The sequence below is a fragment of the Babylonia areolata genome, chromosome 5 (assembly GCF_041734735.1).
Source record: "Babylonia areolata isolate BAREFJ2019XMU chromosome 5, ASM4173473v1, whole genome shotgun sequence".
NCBI lineage: Eukaryota > Metazoa > Mollusca > Gastropoda > Neogastropoda > Buccinidae > Babylonia > Babylonia areolata.
The window spans coordinates 49,896,997-49,921,114 of NC_134880.1; the positions used below are offsets into that span (position 1 = coordinate 49,896,997).

A 24,118-nucleotide genomic window follows, 5' to 3' on the forward strand; every position below is an offset into this window, starting at 1 on the left:
GACTTACAAACTCCCATTGGTATGACTGTGAAGATTTTTTTTCCTACGATTTTTAAGCCGAATTTGGTATCAGTGACGGACAAAGTACTTCCAGAGAAGATGGCAATGTTAAACTGAGTTTACCACGGACACACACACACACACACACACACACACACACACAGAGGGAGAGAGAGAGAACCGAACACCGGGTTATAACATTGACTCACTTTGTTTACACAAGTGAGTCAAAAATGAGTCACTTATCTCAAACAAACACATTGAACCATCCAATGCAAAAAACAGACACACCCACTGATCCACCCGGATAATAACAAAAATTATTTGACCCAATGCGATGGTCAGGCCTTGAGAAAGGCCAGGAGTGGACTATCGCAAATAGAAGACGCAGGTGGACATAGTAACGAGAGAGATGGCGTCAAAACCGTGGTCGATGAGGTAGGTGGTGAAGGAACGTTTGGAGAAGATCTGGTGAGATGAGTCCATCAGTGTGGACAGGCAGGACAGCGCTGCCGCAAACTTCACTACGTCCACCACTGTTTCCACCTGGAATAAATCCCTGTAACAGCGACAATTTCCAGTTTCAGTTTCTTAAAAAGGCATCTCAGCGTTCGGTTTTTCTGCAGAATTCTGCCACACGACAGGGGGTCCATGAGTGTCTGGATTTAAATCATGTCTCGCCGTTTTTCCCAAGTTTAACTGGAAAATCAAACAGCGTCTAGTCATTTGGATGAGACGAACATACCGAGCTTCCGTATGCAGCACGCTCTTGACGCACTGAAAAAGGACACATGGCAACAGAAGTGTTGTCCTATTGTGAAATTATGTACTCGGAAATCCACTCTGACAGGTGCACAAATTAATATACACGCATGCACTCAAGGCCTGACTAACGTGTTTGATTATGCTGTTGTCAGGTATGTGATTGATTGATTGATGTGGATACTTATATAGCGCCTATCCTCGGTCAGAGACCAAGCTCTAAGCGCTTTACATACACGGGGACATTTGCACCACAGGCTGCCTACCTGGGTAGAGCCGACTGACGGATGCTACTGGGCGCTCATCATTCGTTTCCTGTGTCATTCAATCAGATTTCAGACGCACACACATACACACTCAGACAGACATGTAACATTTTACGTGTATAACCGTTTGTTTGTTTTTTTATTTACCCCGCCATGTAGGCAGCCATACTCCGTTTTCGGGGGTGTGCATGCTGGGTATATTCTTGTTTCCATAACCCACCGAACGCTGACATGGATTACAGGTTCTTTGTGCCTAGAAGTTGTGACGTAGCGTACATGGATTTTTCCGAACGCATTGACGGTTCCTTGAGAAAGTAAAAGTGAAACAGACACCAGTTCTGCTGTTAAGAAAAGCATTCGAATTCCACAGATCATTCATAGACACTCCTCCTTCTTCTTCTTCTTCTCCTCAGTACAGTTGTGGGCTGCGACTCCCATGTTTGCTCGTATACACGAGTGGGCTTTTACGTGTAGGACCGTCCGTTTTTACCCCCGCCATGTAGGCAGTCACACACCGTTTTCTGAGAGCCGTATTCATAGACACATGCCAGGTGCTGTCACAACAAACTTCTTCTTCTTCTTCTTCTTCTGCGTTCGTGGGCTGCAACCCCCACGTTCACTCGTATGTACCCGAGTGGGCTTTTGCGTGTATGACCGTTTTTACTCCGCCATGTAGGCAGCCATACTCCGTTTTCGGGAGTGTGCATGCGGGGCATGTTCTTGTTTCCATAACCCAACCAAACGCTGACATGGATTACAGGATCTTTAACGTGCGTATTTGATCTTCTGCTTGCGTATACACACGAAGGGGGTTCAGGCACTAGCAGGTCTGCACATATGTTGACCTGGGAGATCGGAAAAATCTCCACCCTTTACCGTTACCGAGATTCGAACCCGGGACCCTCAAATTGAAAGTCCAACGCTTTAACCACTCAGCTATTGCGCCCGTCTGTCACAACAAACGAACACAACGTCGGGGACCTTTGAAGTGACAGGCAGTCAGTAACACATCACTGACACCAGTCACATGATGACAAAGTTGTAAATACATTATTGACACTGGTCGCCTTTTGAAAAACAGGTCAGTTTCAAATTTAACACTGAAAATCTTTAACTTCCAGCATGAAGATTGCAACATCGTTTAACAAACAACGTGATATGCCCAACTAGAGAACATATGTGCAAATAGCAAAGTTAGAAGAAAAAAAAAAGTTGTCGAGCAAAAATTAAAACGACATTTCCCAATTTTATAAACTTCTTTGATTTCAGCTGTATATGTACCATTTAGTAAATTCCAAAAACGAGAAACAGATTTAGGAGAAATGTATTTTTGGCAAACTTTTTCTGGGTAGTGGGGGGTGGGGGTGGGGGGTTAGCGGGAGGGAGGGGCATAATTCAGACGGTACTTTGGACATTCCATAACAGAATGAAATTCATCCTAATGACTGACATGTTACACTCTTTTTGAAGATTCGGAATTCACGAAGCGTACCATTTCGCGTTCCCAGTTCAGTCTGCAACTTATGATCACTGGATCTGAATTTCTAGAAATTAATACAGTGATATCACATGCCTATATGTGGTAAATATGATATTTTCTCTGTATGAAAAAAAAGATAATTTCTTTACATACATACATACATATATATATACGAGTACATAACATACATATACATACATACATATATATATATATATATATATATATATATATATATATGTAGAGAGAGAGAGAGAGATGTGTGTGTGCGCGCGCGCGCGCGTGTGTGTTGTGTGTGTGTGTGTGTTTCTTACAGTGTTCACATGCTTCACTGCATACGCAGATACCATGTAGTCGTCCTGTGACAACATAAACTGATAAAGCAACCAACACATGCACCAGAGACACCAAACGTGTTCCTTACACCAAGATGACATGCAGCACGACAGCCATGCCTGCCGAGGAAACGAGCGTGAGGGCAATGGCGACCGCCCCAGTCTCCGATATGGTTTCGTGTCTGCGGTTGGGAAAGGTGGCGTCCATCCATGGTTTTCCCAAGAAGAAACGAGAGTACCACAGTGAACTGATGAACAGATAGGCTGCTACGGCTGCCATCGCGCCCAGGACCATCTGTGCACGCATACAGCGAGAATGACTATAATTATCAGCCCCACCATGACTATCTTCAGAATACTTCGTTTCATGTGTGCGCGCGCTCACGCACGCACGCACACACACAGACACAAACACGCGCGCGCGCGCGCGCGCACACACACACACACACACGCACACACACACATTAGTGGAGTGATGGCCTAGAGATAACGCGTCCGCCTTGAAGCGAGAAAATCTGAGTGCGGTGGTTCGAATCACGGCTCAACCGCCGATATTTTCTCCCCCTCCACTAGACCTTGAGTGGTGGTCTGGACGCTAGTCATTCGGATGAGACGATAAACCGAGGTCCCGTGTGCATCATGCACTTAGCGCGCGTAAAAGAACCAACGGCAACAAAAGTGTTGTTCCTGGCAAAATTCTGTAGAAAATCCACTTCGAAAGGAAAAACAAATAAAAATGCACACAGGAAAAAATATTTTAAACTGGAATGGGTCCGAATTTCACACAGAGAAATCTGCTGTGATAAAAAGAAATACAAATACAGTCGCATTATTTGATTATCGAAACCATACTCATCTGATTCAGGGCCTATGGTCATAGCAATAGGAATCCCATTTTCTATAGATTCACTTGTTCTGCATCAGATCATTGCTATGAGAATCGCTGTGGTGTAAATAACAAGACGATACCACATCTTACAGAGGGATTATAATTATTATGAAAAATGTGTTTTTGTGCAGTTTCGATCCCTGAAGCCACGGATGCATGTCATGTTCCCTCAGCTCTATGTTCCCTCAGGTCAAGTTACATGCTATGTCATGTCATGTCATAATGCCATGTCATATCATGCCATGTGCCATGACATATGCCATGCCATATTACATGACGTAAATATCTCTTGACTTGAGGGAACATAGAGCTGAGGGAACATAGAGCTGACCCCGTCTGCCACCCCAACGACACAACTTAATCACAACAACCATGTGCACATGCACAACATCGACGCACTCACACAAGCTACTGTGCAACAAATAATGCTAAAAATTTATTGACTGACTCCAATATACAATTCAGCTGCATAAGCCTTATACACCAGCTATCACTTGTAATATCACAGAGAGAGAGAGAGAGAGAGAGAGAGAGAGAGAGAGAGAGAGAGAGAGAGAGAGAGAGAGAAGACAAGACAAATTCTTTATTTCGAGGATAATAGATAAGCACTGGTGTGCTTTTTTACATCCAGTCCCCGCCCTGAATAGGGTCTACACTACACAATAAATTATTATTTAATAAAATGAAAGCATGGTGTTAGTAGAGATACACAACAGAGGAAAAAAATATGCATAAATCAAAACAAAACAACAAACACACACACACACGCGCGCGCACGCACGCACGCACGCACGCACGCACACACACACACACACACACACACACACACACACACACATGACATATAGGCACTAGCATGGTGTTAGTAAAATGCACAGGTAAAAAAAAAAGGTACAAAATCAAAGAAACACACACCGCATTACACATCAGAATGGGGGATAGAGGGTGAGGAAGGTTCTGTCAACCATACACATTTGACAAACAGAGAGAGAGAGAGAGAGAGATCTAAAACAGATCTATATACAATATCACAACACAGCTTTATGCTACAGTCTTTGATAACCTTTCGTCTGCAATGCTAAGTATACTTTTATGAACGGTGTTGTCAGCTCATAACATTGACGGTGTATTATACAAATGATCTGGCTATCTCCAAAGGTCTTAAAATAACATATTTTTACATTTCTCGTTAACTGATTAAGTTTGGATTGTGTAGGGCCTGCCAGCGCGTTTGATCTATACGTAGATCAGACATTTGCCTGCCCCTCCTTCGCCCCACACCAATTTTTTTATATATTATTATTAAGCAGATGTGGTAATGCACATGTATGGATCAGTCCGCACGCTTTGAGTTTGACACATCATTGAAACTGACACTGGAAGATGTAACGTCACACTGGCAGATGGACTTTTGACAAACCTTTACGTAACGTTTTGTGGTTTTTTGTTGTTGTTGTTGTTGGTTTTTTTTAATAATGATAATGATGATGATGATAATGATAACAATCAGAGAAGTCAAAGCTAATCCTGTTTTCGAATCCGGAAAGCCGATATCCAGATCCAGTTTACCCAAACTGCACGTTGGTGATTCCGAAGTCGTCCATAAACCTATTCCCATGCACTCACCGTTGACAAGTCCGCAAAATACAAAACTAAATTCCAGGCTATATGCGTTTCACAACAGGTAAACTCTGATATGTCACATAAGCCTTCTCTGCTTTTTCCGCGAGGTCTGGGCCTCTCTCGCGTGCGACAAATTCAAGCTATGGTCATTCATTCATGACAGAAGTGATTTTTCATGCAAAGACCAACTGCTAAATCGAAAATCCCTTTCTCACCGGAATAATAATGTGATTACTGAAAATTAATAACAATAACAGAAGTAAAAAATAAAAAAATAAAAAACTGATATATTGTGTAACAGCTCGCTACTGAAGTTTCAACTTTTCCAACCGATAAAAAAGCCAAACGTTTTTTGTTGGGTTATATATATATATAGGTATGTGAGTACTTTAACTGGCGTTAACCTCACAAAGGATCTGAAATAAAAGTGCACAGGAACACATACACTGACAGCAGAGGAACAGAACCCTATGGTTTGTCAGACGGAACAAGATACCCAAGAAGTCTATGAAACCAGGCACCTGCACGACCCTGGTACACCCATCCTGAAATCAGTCCAGCCCTCTGTAGGGCTCCCATTCGATCAGCTGAAGACACCAGCACCCTCCAGCGTTGTACAATTCGCAAAAGCAACAACTGATTTCGCCAGACATCTCGCGAAAGGAAAATGCTTCATGATTTGCACTGGCCAACCCAGCTAGCAAAGGAGAAGAAGGAAGATCAAGGCTAACTGCCTTCTCCAAATCTCACTATGGCCTCACATTCGCCAACACAAAAACATAGTTTTCCCAGTCCTTTGCAGTCGTTCGAATCCTGGTCTCGGCCTTTCTCCCTCGTTTGACTGAAAAATCAAACTGAGTGTGTGACTCAGTTCGGATGAGACGATAAACCGAGGTCTTGTGTACAGTAATCACTGTGTGCACTGGGAAAAAAAACACAAAAAAACCAAAAAAAAACACCAACCAATGGCAACACCCTGGCAAAATTTTGCGGAAGAAATCCACTCTGATAGGTATACAGAAACATATGCATACACTCAAAGGCTAACTTGCGCATTGGGTTATGCTGCTGGTTTGGCCGGTATCTGCCTAGCAGATGCGGTGTGTCGCATAATTTTTTTTTTTTTTTTTTTTTTTTTTTTTTTTTAATAGGGATTTGTCCGAACACCTTCTTCAAAAACCGAAACTGAAATCGTCAGAGACAAGCACCTGCCAGTCCCATCCATTGTCAAATAAGACATACCATCGACTACAGAACCACGGTTTCTTCCCGAGAACAACTTCAGAGTGAAATGATTTGCCTGCAGACACAACTACCACACCATCTCCAAAATAGTCTTCCAGTCAACGGCAGTCCTCTTCTAGTGATTAAGTTGTGCAACTGAATCTGTATCAAAACTGAATGACAATACCCCTGAAAATAAGAATTGAAAACCACTGAAAATGGGCCACATCTTCAGTTTTAGTTAGAGAGATTTTGTTTTTAGATAATTATGTTCTCTCTCTCTCTCTCTCTCTCTCTCTCTCTCTCTCTCTCTCTCTCTCTCTCTCTCTCTCTCTCTCTAGCCCCCCCGCCCATTTTCACACAGAGCCTGTCAGAGGTATCATGTACAGGTTCTTTAACTGCGGAGTTCCATCGCACGTGCTTAGGGAAATTTAAAATAAAAGTAAAACAAGAGAGGCAAGGCCTTCAAGACTCACTTGTGATAAATTAAGTCCCCTAGCATTAATTACAGAGTAATTTCCCTTTTTTTACTATCTGCATCAAAACTGACGTTTGCAAAATAAATAAAAATTCCATGCTTAGCAAAAGAAGTTCCTGTTTGAACAAAAAATGGTAATAATGACTCCTCTTGTTGTTGTGTCAGAATAAGAGGTCAAAGTGCCAAGTTTAGAGAATACAAAAAATATAAATATAACAGTAAATGCAGTTTGCATATAATTAGGCTTCTTTTTTAATTTTTTTGTGCCCATCCCAGAGGTGCAATATTGTTTTAAACAAGATGACTGGAAAGAACTGAATTTTTCCTATTTTTATGCCAAATTTTGTGTCAACTGACAAAGTATTTGCAGAGAAAATGTCAATGTTAAAGTTTACCACGGACACACACACACACACACACACACACACACACACACACACACACACACACACACACACACACAGAGAGAGAGAGAGAGAGAGAGAGAGAGAGAGAGAGAGAGAGAGAGACAACCGAACACCGGGTTAAAACATAGACTCACTTTGTTTACACAAGTGAGTCGTCAACGAGAGGCAAAGCACATTGAGACTCACTTGTGCTTCGCGCTTTATCCAGTCAAGGAATCACGTGGAGAGAAAAAAAAAAACAGAGAGATTTTTTTTTTTTAAATAGTTGAAAAGTGCTCTGTATTAAATATGATACATAAAGTAAGCTTGGGAGGGGAAAAAAAGGGTATGTGAGTGAAATCGAACCGTGCACTGGCACGTATAGTTCCGAAGCAAGCAGACGAATCCCCACTGCTGCGCGCAACTAACGTCAGTTGGCAAAATTTAATACTTAAAACAATGTTGACATTTTCTTCTCTGTGAGATAAATGCATGTGATTGTAGTGGACGTAATAACGCCGTTTAACTCTCTCCATACGAACGGCGAAAGAAACGACGTTAACAGAGTTTCACCCCAGTTACCATCATCAAAATATTGCAAGCGGAAGGTTCTTATACTGAAGAGGTGAATGTTGACAAAGAATACCACAATTCTGACGACGGAAGCTAAAGGTTGGGTCATTCAGACACCCACTGGACATCCGAGGGGTCTGTGTAGAGGAGAAGAGGGGGCTGGCCGTACTGAGTGAGTTAAATCATGTTTGTGTGTGTGTGTGTGTGTGTGTGTGTGTGTGTGGCAGTTTTATTATATCTCCGGATTATTCTTTTATTCCGGCAGTAAAGGAGACTTATTTGCTATTCCTTCAAGCACAATTAAGCAACACATGGCAGATCTCTAGATCTGCACGAACCAGTCGAGGCCTACAACCAGCTGAGAGAAGCGATCAATTCAGTTTTTCTTTTATGTTCATTCCACTTAATTTAGTGTCCACTTTAGAATATTTATACTGATGCAGTAAACACGTCGATGGTGTAGTTAGTATTACTGTATGTGTTCTATCCAGAATTTGTATTTCTTTCCTTTTAATTGTGAACAAGAAAAACTGACGAGGCCATGTCTTCGAATACAATCTAGACCTACCTACTCGTAGGCCTAGTAACTCAGTGGGCGGTTTTTGACTCACTTGTGTAAACAAAGTGAGTCTATGTTTTAACCCGGTGTTCGGTTGTCTGTGTGTGTGTGTGTGTGTGTGTGTGTATGTGTGTCCGTGTGTCCGTGGTAAAATTTAACATTGACATTTTCTCTGCAAATACTTTGTCAGTTGATACCAAATTTGGCATAAAATTAGGAAAAATTCAGTTCTTTCCAGTCATCTTGTTTAAAACAATATTGCACCTCTGGGATGGGCGCAAAAAATAAAAAAGAAGCCTAATTATATGCAAACTGCATTTACTGTTATATCTATATTTTTTTGTATTCTCTAAACTTGGCACTTTGACCTCTTATTCTGACACAACAACAAGAGGAGACATTATTATCATTTTTTGTTCAAACAGGAACTTCTTTTGCAAAGCATGGAATTTTTATTTATTTTGCAAACGTTTTGGTGCAGATAGTAAAAAAAGGGGAAATTAATCTGTAATTAATGCTAGGGGACTTAATTTATCACAAGTGAGTCTTGAAGGCCTTGTTATAACTTGTTTTCGGATTTCGGAGCAACTGACCTCAACGAAATAAACCGTTAATGATTCGGAAAAAAAATTAAACGGCTTAATTCGGGAGGTTTCAACCTGTTATTGTCGGGTATGACTGTGAAGATTTTTAATTTTTTTTCATATTATGTTTAAGTCAAATTTGGTCATTGGCAGATAAAGTATTTCCAGAGAAAATGGCAATGTCAGTTAAAGTTTACCACACACACACACACACACACACACACACACACACACACAACCGAACACGGCCGGGGTCAAAAAAAAGGGGGGGGGGGGATTGGGGTGCCGTCGGTAGCAATGAACACTTTCATAGATGTAGCTTGAAGCCAGCGTAACAGATTTATGAACGGATTCTTAGCTACGTAAGATTTTGCTCTTAGAAGGACTTTAAGAATAAAGTTGGGAAGACGCCTTTCGAACTTGTCGTGAAACAGGTCCCAGGCTATTTGCGTATACCCAAGAATACGCCGAAAGAAGAAAGGGGGCTATACATATAGTCTCTACCAATCTAACAAAATGGCGGCGCCCATTGAAGAGACTGCGGCAGACACAAACAGTTCTTCAGGTACCAGAGCGGTTATAAATGTCAGAAAATTCCTAGAATCGTGGGATTCAGATGTGACTGATCTGTCACTCCTGCCTTCAGACCAAAAAGAAAACCAACGCATTGCAGACAGGCTGGGCATCGGCACCGATCTCGTCGATGAACTGGCTGCGGTTTGTGGGTAAGCTCCTCGACTGCGGCCTATGGGGATCAAATTTAAATAAACAAAAAACAAAACCAATCAGACAAAAAACAACAACAACAACAACAAAAACAGAATCTTTCTGTCTGTTTCTCACTGCCTGTCTGTCTGTTTATCAGTCCATCTCTCTCTCTCTCTCTCTCTCTCTCTCTCTCTCTCTCTCTCTCTCTCTCTCTCTCTCTCTCTCTCTCTCACTAATGTCCACGAAGGGTTAAAACAAGGTTGTATGCTAAGTAAGCCCACAGCTGTTTTCCTTTTTCATCAATGAATTGGCAGTAGAGTTATCAAAGAAGGGTAGACATGGAATACAAATGATGCCTGGCGCAACAGAATTGTTCCTAATGCTATTTGCTGATGATGCTGTAATCTTGTCTGACACCCCCATTGGGTTACAAAATCTGTTAAATGCCCTTAAGCAAGAAACAGACAGACTACAATTAACAGTAAATCTCGATAATACCAATATTATAGTCTTCCGCAAAGGAGGTCATCTTTCGACTCATGAAAAATGGTGCTATAGTGATAGAGAAATAAAAGTAACCAATTCATATAAATATTTAGGAATGTTATTCACAACTAAATTGAGTTTGACGTCTGCGTGGGATGAAGCAAATAGAATTTAAGGGAAAACAGGGGTAATCCAAATTATGAAATCACTCAGGAGACTATGGTTGACTGATGCACAGCTTTTCTGGAAATTTTTCGACATACAAATTGAACCAGTCTTGAACTATGGAGCAGAAATATGGGGACTCATGACAAATAATCAAATGGAAAGAGTACATACTTTTGCAATGAAGTGCTTTCTTGGTGTCCCATTACATTAATCAAACACTATAATGTTTGACGAAAATGGCAGGTACCCATTACATATTAAATCAGTTGTAAAATGCATGAAATATTGGCTTAAACTTACTAGACTGCCAACATCATGACTGTAGGCAAGCATACGAGATGCTGCTGCTGCAAGAAGGAGAAGGGCAAACAGAACTGGGTATTCCACATTAAGAAACACTAATGGAACATGGATTTGGTCTGGTCTGGATGTGCCCAGAAGTTGGGCACTACTATGGATTTGCATGTATTTTTTTAACGCACACTATACAGATGTGAGAAGAGGATTTGTGTGCACATACAATTTAAATAGGCAGAAAAACACACATCTGTATGCCGCTTATAAAAAATGTTTTTCTGTTTGAATTTTTAACTTCAGATGGCCAAATTGTGTTTCAGAGCGGACACACTGTGCTGTGGGGATGAACCTGATGACAAGGCTGATCTGCTTAAAATGAAAGGACTACCCAAGAATATTGACCTCACTTGTGTCAAGTAAGTGAATTCATGATTTTAGGGGGATTTTAAGATGAGATGATAAGCCAAGGTCCCATGTGCAGCATCACTAATATTCTGATAACGTCACCAATGCAGCAAACCACCAAGCAGCACATTGGACCTTATAGAGATATACTGACATTTTAACTTATGTCAGTAGATCTCTATAAGGTCCAGTGGAGGTGGAAGTGAAAGTGGTCATTGTCCCATCCCTCTCTTCATTATTTTATGTTTTATTGTATTTCAATGCTTTTAGTTTTTGTTTTACTGATTCCTTTGCATGAAATTGAACTGTTCTCCCTGGGGAGACTGCATGGACACAGTGAAGTGCCATCCTTTTCTTTGCCTGCAAGTGCAAGTGAACCATTTTGTTTAGTACTAGCGGGACAAAGGGGAGGTTACCTACTTCCGGGAGGTTATCGGCCGTAGTTTCGTCTGCTCCGCATGGGCGGATAGTTTGCACAGGACAGGAATGTCAGACCCCTGCCGGAGTCTGCACTAGTTGGGTCACGGTAAGTATGTTATTTAAATGTAATTTTAGATAGAAAATTTCCTTTTTTCTACAGAATTATGTCGGGGACAACCCATTTGTTGCCATGGGTTTTGTTGGGTTTTTTTTTTAATTTTTTCTCACTCATTTGTGTGAAGAGTCATTTGGGTGTCACACAGAACTATTTTCCAGATTCCTGCAGGTCTGTCTGCTGTGTGTCAAAGCCTGAGTCTCTCCAAATGGTTTTCTTGTCCATTTTGCAGTGTTGTCAGTCCATCATTTTTTATGTCTCCCCCTCTGTCTCCTTCCCTCAGTGGTTCATTGGAGGACATTTTGTTAAGCAAGGCCATTGGATCTTGTTATGTGGACATACCAGTATAGCTTTTTTTTGTGTGTGTGAAACCTGATTAGCTAATGATCTTCACTGACTTCAGACATACATCTAGAGAGAATATTTTCAAAAATAGTTTTTCAGTTTCATTGCCAGCGACACAGTTGTCTGGATCAGTGCGCACATGAGTGTGCATGTGTGGACACTCTGTGTGTATGCATGTGTATGTGTTTGCAGGGTATATTTCATGCCTTTGTTTTGTGTGTGTGTATGTGTGTGCATATGTGTGTTTGTTTGCATGTGTGTGTGTGTTTGTGTGACTATTTATATCAGCAGTTTGTTTTGTCTTGGCGTTTATACATGTATATATGTTTGTTGCTTTCATGTGCAGAGGTATGTTATTAATATTATACACTATTATATGTATTGTTTAAAGTGGGGTGCTTGGAGTCCATTATATGAGGAGTTTGCACCATATAAGTACTATCTTTTATCAGTATCTTGATATTATTATTATTATGATCAGCTCAGATTAGTTGAAGTAGAAATGAGTCAGGCTTGCAGTCAATTTCTATTTTTTGGAGAGTCGGAGGTAAATCAAACCAGCTTCCCAGCAGTAAACAGTTTGTGTTCTTTTTGATCATGATTATCATTTTATGTGACCACCTGTGCCTGTGAATTACAATCATTTCATGAGTTTTGCTACATGACACATTTACATGTATGGTCACATTTTTTTTTTACTGTGATCCATGACCACCTGTGCCTAGGTAAAATAAATTTCCAGGCATGTCTCACAGACTCTGTTAGTTCAGTCTTGTTGTGATGCTGTGGCTGCAGGTATCAGGAGCGAGAACTGGAGAGGCGGCGTATGGTGGACTACAAGCTGTTTGTCATCAACAAAATGAAGTACAGGATGATGGATGTCTACCGGGTGAGACATTGATTGACTGTGTCAGTAAGTTGTCTGTTGCCTGTAAAGTGTCAGTGAGCTGGTCCATCAGTTGACTGTATAGTGAGACCTCAGCTGACTGTATAATGTATCAGTAAGACATTACTTGACTGTAATGAATCAGTATCAGTAAAACATCAGTCAGAATGATGGCTATCAGGTGTGAAATCTGAAAAAATACAGAGTGACAGCAGTCTATCAAGTGATAAACCAGAAAAAATACAGAGTGACAGTTATTTATCAGGTGATAAACCTGAAAAATACAGAGTGACCGCTGTTTATGAGGTGATAAGCCAAAAAAATACTGTGACAACTATCTATCACTGTATCAGGTGATAAACCTGAAAATTACAGAGTGACCGCTGTTTATGAGGTGATAAGCCAGAAAAATACTGTGACAACTATCTGTCACTGTATCAGGTGATAAACATTAAAATTACAGAGTGACCGCTATCTCTCCAACAATAAACAAGTGAAGTATAGTCAGAGTCATGTGTCCATCAGATATGCATGATGATGGCATGCTCTGCACATTATTTTCATTTGCTTGTGCTTTTTTTTAGGAGATGCAGAGAAAGCTTTCTCATGCATTTAGTTTTCAAATTCTGGATTCTTCTTTTTGGTCTCTGCCAGTAGTGTCCAGATCTCACACTCACATGTACAGCAGCATGGAAAGCACTAGAGATTTGAAGAGCTAATGGGGAAGCTGAGGTCGCTTTGCTATACCTTATTGAGTCTGAGTATCACTGACGTGGTGATCCGAATGTGGATAAATTTCTGCTTTGAAGGTCGCTCATTAAAAAAAAAAAATTAAGAAAAATCTTTCTTTTTAAAAATTTATTTTATTCCTGTATTTCTTTAGATGGCACATCTATTCTCTGTGTGTGTATATGGTGTGAAGTAAATATATGTGTTTGTGTGTGTGTGTGTGTGCATGCAGTGCACATGTGTGTGTCAGACCTGACGGACAGAGGTGTATGTATGTTGCACAGATGGTTCCCGATCCCAGCAGCTTGAAGAGAGAAATGATACCAGATGAGAAGCTGGTGCCACACCCCAATGTCGTCATCACTGTCAAGGTGTACCGTACTCGCATCAGTACCACCTTCCTCCCCAAAGTCAGTGCACACTCTCCTTCCTCTTATATTTTGCTGTTGGGAATATTTCTGCCTTCACTTTTTTTCCAGAAGTGTTCACATACCCATCATTTTCCAAAAGGTCAATACACACTTCCCTTTTCTTTTCCCAATTCAGTACACGAAAGCTGGACCTCTGATCTTGGGAAGTTTCCCATTGTATTTCAGTCATTTTCTAGAGCAGCATATACCTTTATCACATTGTTTATTTCTTCATGAAGTTGTTCAGGCATTTGAAATAGTTACATGCAAGAGTTTTGATTGATTGATATGGATACTTATATAGTGCCAGTCCTCGGTTAGAAACCAAGCTCTACAAACTAGGGGTCATTTGCACAACAGGCTGTCTACCTGGGTAGAGCCAACTGACGGCTGCCACTGGGTGTTCATCATTCGTTTCCTATCAGATTACAGGCACGCACACATACACGCTCAGATGTACATGTAACATTTTACCTGTATGACCTTTTTTTTAATTATTATTCAATTAAAAAAAAATTATTTAACCCACCATGTAGGCAGTCAAACACCGTTTTTGGGGGTGTGCATTCTGGGTATGTTCTTGTTTCCATAACCCACCGAATGCTGACATGGATTACAGGAGCTTTAACATGCGTATTTGATCTTCTGTGTGCGTATACACATGAAGGGGGTTCAGGCATAGCAGGTCTGCACATATGTTGACCTGGGAGATCGGAAAAATCTCCACCCTTTTACCCACCAGGCGCCGTCACTGAGATTCAAACCTGAGACCCTCAGATTGAAAGTCCAATGCTTTAACCACTCTGCTATTTTGCCTGTTTCACATTCCTCTGCTTCTTCAACAAATTTATTTTGCTCAGTGCATTCGAAACTATAATATGCCCTATAATAGGTTAACCCATCATGTAGACAATGTGGTGGCAACTACAGTATGTAGTGATTAATCTGTCATGCAGGCAGTGAACAGTTTGACTGCTGAAACTTGGTGAAATGAGATTAGTGTGGCATGAATCTACAGTGCAGGCACTACTGTTTGTCTACCTTCAAATGATGCAACAGATTTAGCGAAACAAAACTAATGCAGTCCCAAGAGGAAGAAGTCGAAATGAAAAATGATGATCGAGATCCTGACAAGTGAGTTCAGTTTTATCACAATGAGATCACAGCCTTCATTGACAAAGTGTACTCGTTAGCAGTGGTCAAGGGGTCAGTGTACTGTGAAACACATATGAACAACATGGGGGTGATACTTCTGAAACTGGTGCGGACAACGGGGGGCAAAGATGGAGAACAGGATCAATAGTAGAGCTTTGTACTTTTCTCCCATACTCGGTTGTGGACTGTTGGCCTAGAGATAACTCATCTGACTAGGAAGTGAGAGAATCTGAGTGCACTGGTTCGAATCCCATAGTCGCCAGTATTTTCTCCCCCTCCACTAGACCTAGAGTGTTGGTCTGGAGGCTAGTCGTTTGGATCAGATGATTAACTGAGGTCCGATGTGCTGCGTGCACTTGCGCACATAAAAGAACCCACAGCAACAAAAGGGTTGTCCCTGGCAAAATTCTGTTGAAAATCCACTTTGATAGAAAAACAAATAGAATTGCAGGCAGAAAAGAAAGGGGGTTGCACTCTCAATGCAGTGACGTGCTCTCCCTGGGTAGAGCAGCCTGAATTGCACACAGAGAATTCTGTTGTGTCGAAAAGAGTAATACAATGCAATACAGTACAATGCATATGCCCATATGTTGTCTTCACGAATGCAGATGTAAGTGATGGTATTTGGCAGGGTGAAGTGTTTGAAGTGCTGGGCACACAGACCCTGACAGAGCTGAAGGACGCCATATCCTGCATGAAGGATGACGCCATTGCTGGGGAGTTTTCCAGCTACCCCAACCTGCCCAATGAACGTCTCACACCTGCTAAGGTAGGTGTAGTGTGTGTGTGTGTGTGGTGTGGTGTGGTGGATGGTGTGATGTGTTATTTGTGAGAGCTTGTGAGTGCGTGTTCTTCAGGTTACAGTCCATTCATGTAATGTGATTTTAGATGAGAAAAGAAAATCCAGTTATAATGGACTAAATAAGCTTACTACAATGTGAGTTGTGTGTGTGTGTGTGTGTGTGTGTAAGTAAGTTAAGTGTGTGTGGCAGTAGCAGTGAGTGTCTCATATGAAAACTTGTAGCTACAGAACACTATGTGAATGCCTCACTTTAAGACCAGTAATAATTAAGAAATTTAGGTGTGCTTCACATAAACTTTAAAGATAAGTCAAAACAGCATTGTGTCAGTGCCTCACATAAAGACAAGTAGTGACAGAGTAGTATATGAATGCCTCACTTAAACTAAAGACAAATTGTGACAGCACTATGTGAGTGCCTCACATAAAGATGAAGAGACAGAAGCACTGTGCGAATGCTTCACATATAACAAAACTGGTTGACTGTGACTGCTTTGTTACTAAGTGAACAGAACATGTGGCAGAAATGATTATAGCTGAGCAATGTGTGTATGTGTCTGTGTGAGTAGGTCATTGGTAGAAATATGTAGGATTGAACATTTGGTGTGCATTGTGAGTGCTGTGTCGCCAGACATTTAAATAAACCATGTTGTTGTTTTTCTCCTCTATGCAGAATATCTACAAGTCTGGAATGTTCTTCATCGAGAATGTCTTCTACAATGATATGAGAGAACCTGACAACAGGGACTACAGCGCGTAAGATCTTTGTGCCATGTTGTCAGCCCTGAAATGTTGTACTGTGTAGAGCCAAGGTGGGACTGGGAGCTTGATGTGGTACAGTGTGTGAGTTTGGTGTGTTGAGAACTTTGTGTGGTGTGGTGTAATGTGAGTGTTGTTTGGTGTGGGCTCTATGTGAGCATCATGTGGAATGGTATAGTGTAGGTTTTTATTTGGTGTGATGAAATGTGGGTTTTGTGTGGTGTAGTGAGGGCTGTGTATGTTGTGTGTGTGTATGTCTCGAATGATGTAATGACAGCATAATAAAGGTGTGATGTAAAGTGTAAGTCAAAACTGTTGTGCACTGTTACAGCCCAGTACTGAAGTCATAATGTTGTACTCTGTTGTTATTACTAGTTATACTTGAATAGCACCTTTCCATTGTCAGAGACCAAACTCAGTATTTTACAAACATGGAGTCATTTGCACAACAGGCTGCCTACCTGGGTGGAGCCAGCTGACATCATTCATTTTGGCTTTTTCTTCTTCACATTATGATTATATGGTTGTGCATTCTCCTTTTCGGATGTTTGCTCAGACAGGATGGTAGGCCTACACTGCTTTGTTGGCCAGGGTTGGTCAGACTGTCTTGCTGGTCTTGTGCCCTGGCTGCATTTCTTCCTCTTCTCTCTCTCTCTTTATGTTTTTTCTTTTGTTTCACCATATTTATTGTTTTTCATTTAGTTTTGTTGAACCTCGAGTATGGTCGGTTCCAAACTTCTAGTTGTGGAGACATCCGTCACACTACATAGGTTGTACATATACTAGGACAGGACTTTGTATGGGATTTTCTTCTTGTCCTGTTTATCTATAACTGTGATGTAGTGTAACATGTTCCAGATATCTCTTACTGTGATGTATTGTAACATGTTCCAAATATCTATAGCCATGACGTAGTGTAGCATTTTCCAAATTCAGTTGTGTTCAAATCAACTGTTTTTTTCAGGCCCATACTGAAGTGGGCAGTGGAGAAGCAGCATGAAAACCTGGATTTGTTTCGCACAGCCAAAATGGAGGATACCCTCTTTATGGACCTGAACATTCAGCTGGGGGTTCCCTACCTCTATCAGCACCAGGGCCACTGTGAACATATCATTGTCTTCACAGACATCAGGTACTGTGTGTGTGTGTGTGTGTGTGTGTGTGTGTGTTTGTTTGAGTATGTGTGAGTGTGTGTGAGTAACTGCGTGAGGTGTTATTTTCATTTGCTTTCAGACAAGGCAGCATGTTTGGGAATGTTTTGTGCAATCTTTTTGAGAATGATTGATCACTCTGGTCTGTAGCTGTTCCTGAAGCAGCTGCAATGTAGTTACCTTTTCCCCTCAGACTACATAGGGGTCCTGAGCAGAAGGCTAGAAATTCACCGGTAATTTTTTGTTTAACTACACATACTTTACCATGACCCAATGGTGCAGACTGCGGCAGGGGTCTGATTCCTGTCCTGTGCAAACTGCTACCTGCCTATGCGGAGAAAACGAAGTAGCTATGGCCGATAATGTCATCGAAGTAGGTTACCTCCCCTCTGCGTCCCTGACTAGCACCCTCTTTTTCCGGCAGCCATCTTGAATCCTGCTCCTGTGCTAAATCCCTAGGTAATTTTAGTCTTGCACTGGAGACAAATGGATGAAAAGAAATTGACTTTATTAAAAGTAATTGCCATTAGTGCAATTACAATTCAGCAGACCGACTTCATTATGTAAGAAGTATGTATATTACGGGAACAGAAGGAGTTGAAGAGAGGTGTTATAATGAAAAGGGGAGGTGGGAGGGGGGAAGGAGTGTGAATGGTCTGCACTGAAGCTGATTGCTCATTCATGCTTCCACTGACACAGTCAGAACTTGGTTGTCCAACGGACGTGGAGAGAGCATTTCCACCTGCTTACCAGGTTTAGTTGTCACAGGATAGTTTAGACGGGTAGGTATTTCAAGCCATGTGTTCATCTTTGTTATTGATGATGTCACTGATGTTGTCGCTGACAGTTGATGTCATTGTTGTCAAAATAGATGTGATTGGTTGTTGTTGAAGGTTGCTGCACTGTGACGATCCGCAGGATGTTACCCTGTACCCCTACCTCCTGAGTGAGACTGTCAACAAGCGCACCGTTTGTCGCTCCTGTCAGATGGACTCTGCTAGGTAACACAACACACTGTTCCCAAGAATGTGACCTGACAAAATTATTCCATACTTTTTCCACACCTTTTGCAGCCCGTATCAAAAATTTTCCATAACAAACACAAAGCCAGACTGAATCAAAAATTTGTCTGCCACACAGCTGATGAAAGTATGGGATTTTGTTATATCACATCTCTGGGAACCCTGTATGTATTTGCTTACTTATTTAATTTCATTTTGTGTTGATGATTTATATGAACCAAGGGTAGGGTAGGGTAACGATGACCCAACTGTCATCATGAGGAGGAAGCTCAAATGGTACAGACACGTCACAAGTTAAGTTGCACTTGCAGAGACCATTCTGCAGGGGTGGGCACCGTACCAGGCAATAGGGAGAGAGGGAGGCAAAAGAAAATGTGGCAGGACAACATCAAAGAATGGACAGACCTGAATTTCCCAGATGCCCAGAGAGCTGTGAGAGAACAGGAACCAATGGAGAGAACTGGTCTAGAAATAATCTGCAGTGCCCCGACAACCCACCACTGGGTTATGGGATAGGTGAAGGAAGGCTAGGCTGTGCCTGTGTGTGGACAGGTGGATGATGTATTACAAAGTGGGCGATTAATTGTGTGTGGATATGTTTGTGTTGTTACCAGATACACGATGTATAACAAATGATGTATAACAAAGTGGGCAATTAATTGTGTGTGGACAGGTGTGTGTTGTACCTAGATGATTGATGTATTAAGAGGTTGGTGATTAATCGTGTGTGGACAGGTGTGTGTTGTAACCAGATGCATGATGTATTACAAAATAGGCAATTGTGCATAGACAGTTGTGTGTTGTAACCAGATGCGTGATGTATTACAAAGTGGGTGATTGTGTGTGGACAGGTGTGTGTTGTAACCAGATGCGTGATGTATTACAAAGTGGGCAATGTGTGTGGACAGGTGGTTGATGTATATTGTAACCAGATGCGTGATGCATTACAGAGTGGGCGATTAATTGTGTGTGGACAGGTGGGTGTTGTTACCAGATGCATGATGTAATACAAAGTGGGCCATTATTTGTGTGTGGACAGGTGGGTGGTGTGTGTTGTTACCAGATGCATGATGTATTACAAAGTGGGTGATTAATTGTGTGTGGACAGTTGCATGTTGTAACCTGATGCATGATGTATTACAAAGTGGGCGATTAATTGTGTGTGGACAGTTGTATGTTGTAACCTGATGCATGATGTATTACAAAGTGGGCGATTAATTGTGTGTGGACAGGTGGGTGGTGTACGACAGCCCGCTGACTCCCGACAGTCCATGCTTTCTGTGTCACAGCTGTTTCACCCTACTGCACTATGACAGCAACGGTCAGAAGGTCTGCTCCTTCCGTGCCTACATGTATCGCCAGAAGCTCTCACTGCACTGACCTCAGGGCCTTGCTTTCAGCAAAATTTGTGTGTTTGTGTGTGTGAGCATGTGTGTGTGTGTTTGTACTGAGGAAGAGCAAAAATAAAGTTGATAGAAAAGCAGTTGTGTGCCAAGACGTATGTGTGTGTGTATGTATACTGAAGAAGAGCAAAAATAGAGTTGACAGAAAAGCAGTTGTGAGTCAAGACGTGTATCTGCTGTACCTGTGCTCAGTGAATTTGTTATCCATGGACAAGCAGCTGCTTTGCTTACAATCATGACAGAGATGTACATGTCATCAAACACAGTGTTTGACGCATATTTAAACCTGGTGCTATATAGTCATGCATAACATGGTTCATACCAATGGAGTAAATGTGGTGTAATGAGGAGAGTGCACTGTTAAGATGTGCAAGTACAAACAAGTGTTTCAAGAGTAATGACAGTGGATGAGCAGTGTGAAAAGTAAAGATGTGTAAGTACAGACTAGTGTTTCAAGAGTAATGACAGTGGATGAGGAGTGTGTACAGTAAAAGTGTGTAAGTGCAGACAAGTGTTTCAAGTGTGATGACAGTGGATGAGGAGTGTGAAAAATAAAGATGTGTAAGTGCAGACAAGTGTTCCAAGTGTGATGACAGTGGATGGGGAGTGTGAAAAGTAAAGATGTATAAGTGCAGACAAGTGTTTCAAGTGTAATGACAGTGGATGAGGATTGTGAAAAGTAAAGATGTGTAAGTGCAGACAAGTGTTTCAAGTGCAGTGACAGTGGATGAGGAGTGTGTACAGTAAAGATGCATAAGTACAAAACTGTTTAAGTACAAAACTGTTTCAAGCGTAATGAGAGTGGATGAGGAGTGTGGACAGTAAAGATGTGTAAGTACAATTGAAACGAGTGTTTCAAGTGTAATGACAGTGGATGAGGAATGTGCATAGTAAAAATGTGTAAGTACAAATGAGTGTTTCAAGTGTGCTGACAGTGGTTGAGGAGTGTGTACAGTAAAGAGTAATGACAGTGTGTTAGGAGTAAGCATAGTAAAAATGTGTTGAGTAAATGAGTGTTTCCTGTGTGCTGACAGTGGGTAAAGAGTATGCATAGTAAAAATGTGTTAAGTAAATGAGTGTTTTCTGTGTGCTGACAGTGGGTAAAGAGTATGCATAGTAAAAATGTGTTAAGTAAATGAGTGTTTCCTGTGTGCTGACAGTGGGTAAAGAGTATGCATAGTAAAAATGTGTTAAGTAAATGAGTGTTTCCTGTGTGCTGACAGTGGGTAAACAGTATGCAAAGTAAAAATGTGTTAAGTAAATGAACGTTTCCTGTGTGCTGACTGTGGGTAAAGAGTATGCATAGTAAAAATGTGTTAATTAAATGAGTGTTTCATGTGTGCTGACTGTGGGTAAAGAGTATGCATTGTAAAAATGTGTTAAGTAAATGAGTGTTTCCTGTGTGCTGACAGTGGGTAAAGAGTATGCATAGTAAAAATGTGTTAAGTAAATGTGTGTTTCCTGTGTGCTGACTGTGGGTAAAGAGTATGCATTGTAAAAATGTGTTAAGTAAATGAGTGTTTCATGTGTGCTGACAGTGGTTGAGGAGTGTGTACAGTAAAGAGTAATGACAGTGGATGAGGAGTATGCATAGTAAAAATGTGTTAAGTAAATGAGTGTTCCATGTGTGCTGACAGTGGTTGAGGAGTGTGTACAGTAAAGAGTAATGACAGTGGATGAGGAGTATGCATAGTAAAAATGTGTTAAGTAAATTAGTGTTTCATGTGTGCTGACAGTGGTTGAGGAGTGTGTACAGTAAAGAGTAATGACAGTGGATGAGGAGTATGCATAGTAAAAATGTGTTAAGTAAATGAGTGTTTCCTGTGTGCTGACAGTGGGTAAAGAGTATGCATAGTAAAAATGTGTTAAGTAAATGAGTGTTTCCTGTGTGCTGACAGTGGGTAAAGAGTATGCATAGTAAAAAATGTGTTAAGTAAATGAGCGTTTCCTGTGTGCTGACAGTGGGTAAAGAGTATGCATAGTAAAAATGTGTTAAGTAAATGAGCGTTTCATGTGTGCTGACAGTGAGTAAAGAGTATGCATAGTAAAAATGTGTCAAGTAAATGAGTGTTTCATGTGTGCTGACAGTGGTTGAGGAGTGTGTACAGTAAAGAGTAATGACAGTGGATGAGGAGTATGCATAGTAAAAATGTGTTAAGTAAATGAGTGTTTCATGTGTGCTGACAGTGGTTGAGGAGTGTGTACAGTAAAGAGTAATGACAGTGGATGAGGAGTATGCATAGTAAAAATGTGTTAAGTAAATGAGTGTTTCATGTGTGCTGACAGTGGTTGAGGAGTGTGTACAGTTAAGAGTAATGACAGTGGGTGAGGAGTATGCATAGTAAAAATGTGTTAAGTAAATGAGTGTTTCCTGTGTGCTGACAGTGGGTAAAGAGTATGCATAGTAAAAAATGTGTTAAGTAAATGAGTGTTTCCTGTGTGCTGACAGTGGGTAAAGAGTATGCATAGTAAAAATGTGTTAAGTAAATGAGTGTTTCCTGTGTGCTGACAGTGGGTAAAGAGTATGCATAGTAAAAATGTGTTAAGTAAATGAGCGTTTCCTGTGTGCTGACAGTGGGTAAAGAGTATGCATAGTAAAAATGTGTTAAGTAAATGAGCGTTTCCTGTGTGCTGAAAGTGGGTAAAGAGTATGCATAGTAAAAATGTGTTAAGTAAATGAGTGTTTCATGTGTGCTGACAGTGGTTGAGGAGTGTGTACAGTAAAGAGTAATGACAGTGGATGAGGAGTATGCATAGTAAAAATGTGTTAAGTAAATGAGTGTTTCATGTGTGCTGACAGTGGTTGAGTGTGTACAGTAAAGAGTAATGACAGTGGATGAGGAGTATGCATAGTAAAAATGTGTTAAGTAAATGAGTGTTTCATGTGTGCTGACAGTGGTTGAGGAGTGTGTACAGTAAAGAGTAATGACAGTGGATGAGGAGTATGCATAGTAAAAATGTGTTAAGTAAATGAGTGTTTCATGTGTGCTGACAGTGGATGCCAGTGTGGCAGCAGTGTAGTTGATGCAGTCAGGCAGCTGTTCAAATGCCAGCAGATGTTTGCATTCCGTGATGAAGAGTATGGTCTGACAAATTCCCTGTGTCCACTTTGTGTTCTGTGACCACGCCTGTAACCCAGCAAATGAACGTGTCAAAAATCTTGATTCACTTTTGAGGAAGGGTGGTTTGGTTGTTGCCTGCACTTGTTTGCCTCCATATTTTACAGCAACATACCATTTATAGCAAAGATTGTGGAATTATGTAGTATATCATATCATCATCATAATTGTGTCATTTCATGTTTCATCATTCATGTCTTTTGTGAATTAAAAAAAAAAATTGTCATAATTGTCACATTTCATGTTTTATCACTCATGTGTTTTGTGAATGAAAAAAATGTAAAAAAAAAAAAAAAAAAAAAGGTTTGTTTTGCACAATTTATCTGTATCTGTGTGTACCTGTTGTTGGTTTTACACTTGAGCATCCTGTCTGTCATCTGTCCTTCAGCATCCAGTTCAAAGACAGACACACAGAACTGCAACCCTCTTACACACACACACACACTCTCTCTCTCTCTCTCACATGACAACAGCATTTTACAACATCACAGTATAATTATGCACTTTCCAAAATACACATGCATCTGTTAACAACACCGTGAAAGTATCCAATGTTGCACACAATTTATCAGGTTAAAGTGT

General features: G+C 41.0%; 2 protein-coding genes across 2 annotated transcripts; one reads left to right on the plus strand and one right to left on the minus strand.

Annotated features, from left to right (window-relative positions):
* Window positions 1-369: 369 nt before the first annotated feature.
* LOC143282305 (uncharacterized) lies at window positions 370-3,123 on the minus strand. The gene is made up of 2 exons (XM_076587906.1): window positions 2,933-3,123; window positions 370-559 (listed from the first exon to the last, which is right to left on the minus strand). The coding sequence occupies exons 1-2, from the start codon at window positions 3,121-3,123 to the stop codon at window positions 370-372; spliced, it is 381 nt and encodes a 126-aa protein (XP_076444021.1).
* A 6,552-nt stretch (window positions 3,124-9,675) lies between these two features.
* LOC143282135 (snRNA-activating protein complex subunit 3-like) lies at window positions 9,676-20,394 on the plus strand. The gene is made up of 9 exons (XM_076587663.1): window positions 9,676-9,884; window positions 11,139-11,234; window positions 12,899-12,992; window positions 14,003-14,128; window positions 15,915-16,052; window positions 16,756-16,838; window positions 17,806-17,973; window positions 18,886-18,993; window positions 20,247-20,394. The coding sequence occupies exons 1-9, from the start codon at window positions 9,676-9,678 to the stop codon at window positions 20,392-20,394; spliced, it is 1,170 nt and encodes a 389-aa protein (XP_076443778.1).
* Window positions 20,395-24,118: the final 3,724 nt, after the last annotated feature.

Coding starts and splice junctions, on each gene's coding strand:
- LOC143282305 (XM_076587906.1), bottom strand. CDS start 3,123: ATGGCAGCCGTAGCAGCCTATCTGTTCATCAGTTCACTGTGGTACTCT. Junction 560..2,932: donor GTGCTGCATGTCATCTTGGT/GTAAGGAACACG, acceptor TCGCTGTTACAG/GGATTTATTCCAGGTGGAAA.
- LOC143282135 (XM_076587663.1), top strand. CDS start 9,676: ATGGCGGCGCCCATTGAAGAGACTGCGGCAGACACAAACAGTTCTTCA. Junction 9,885..11,138: donor GAACTGGCTGCGGTTTGTGG/GTAAGCTCCTCG, acceptor ATTGTGTTTCAG/AGCGGACACACTGTGCTGTG. Junction 12,993..14,002: donor GGATGATGGATGTCTACCGG/GTGAGACATTGA, acceptor TATGTTGCACAG/ATGGTTCCCGATCCCAGCAG.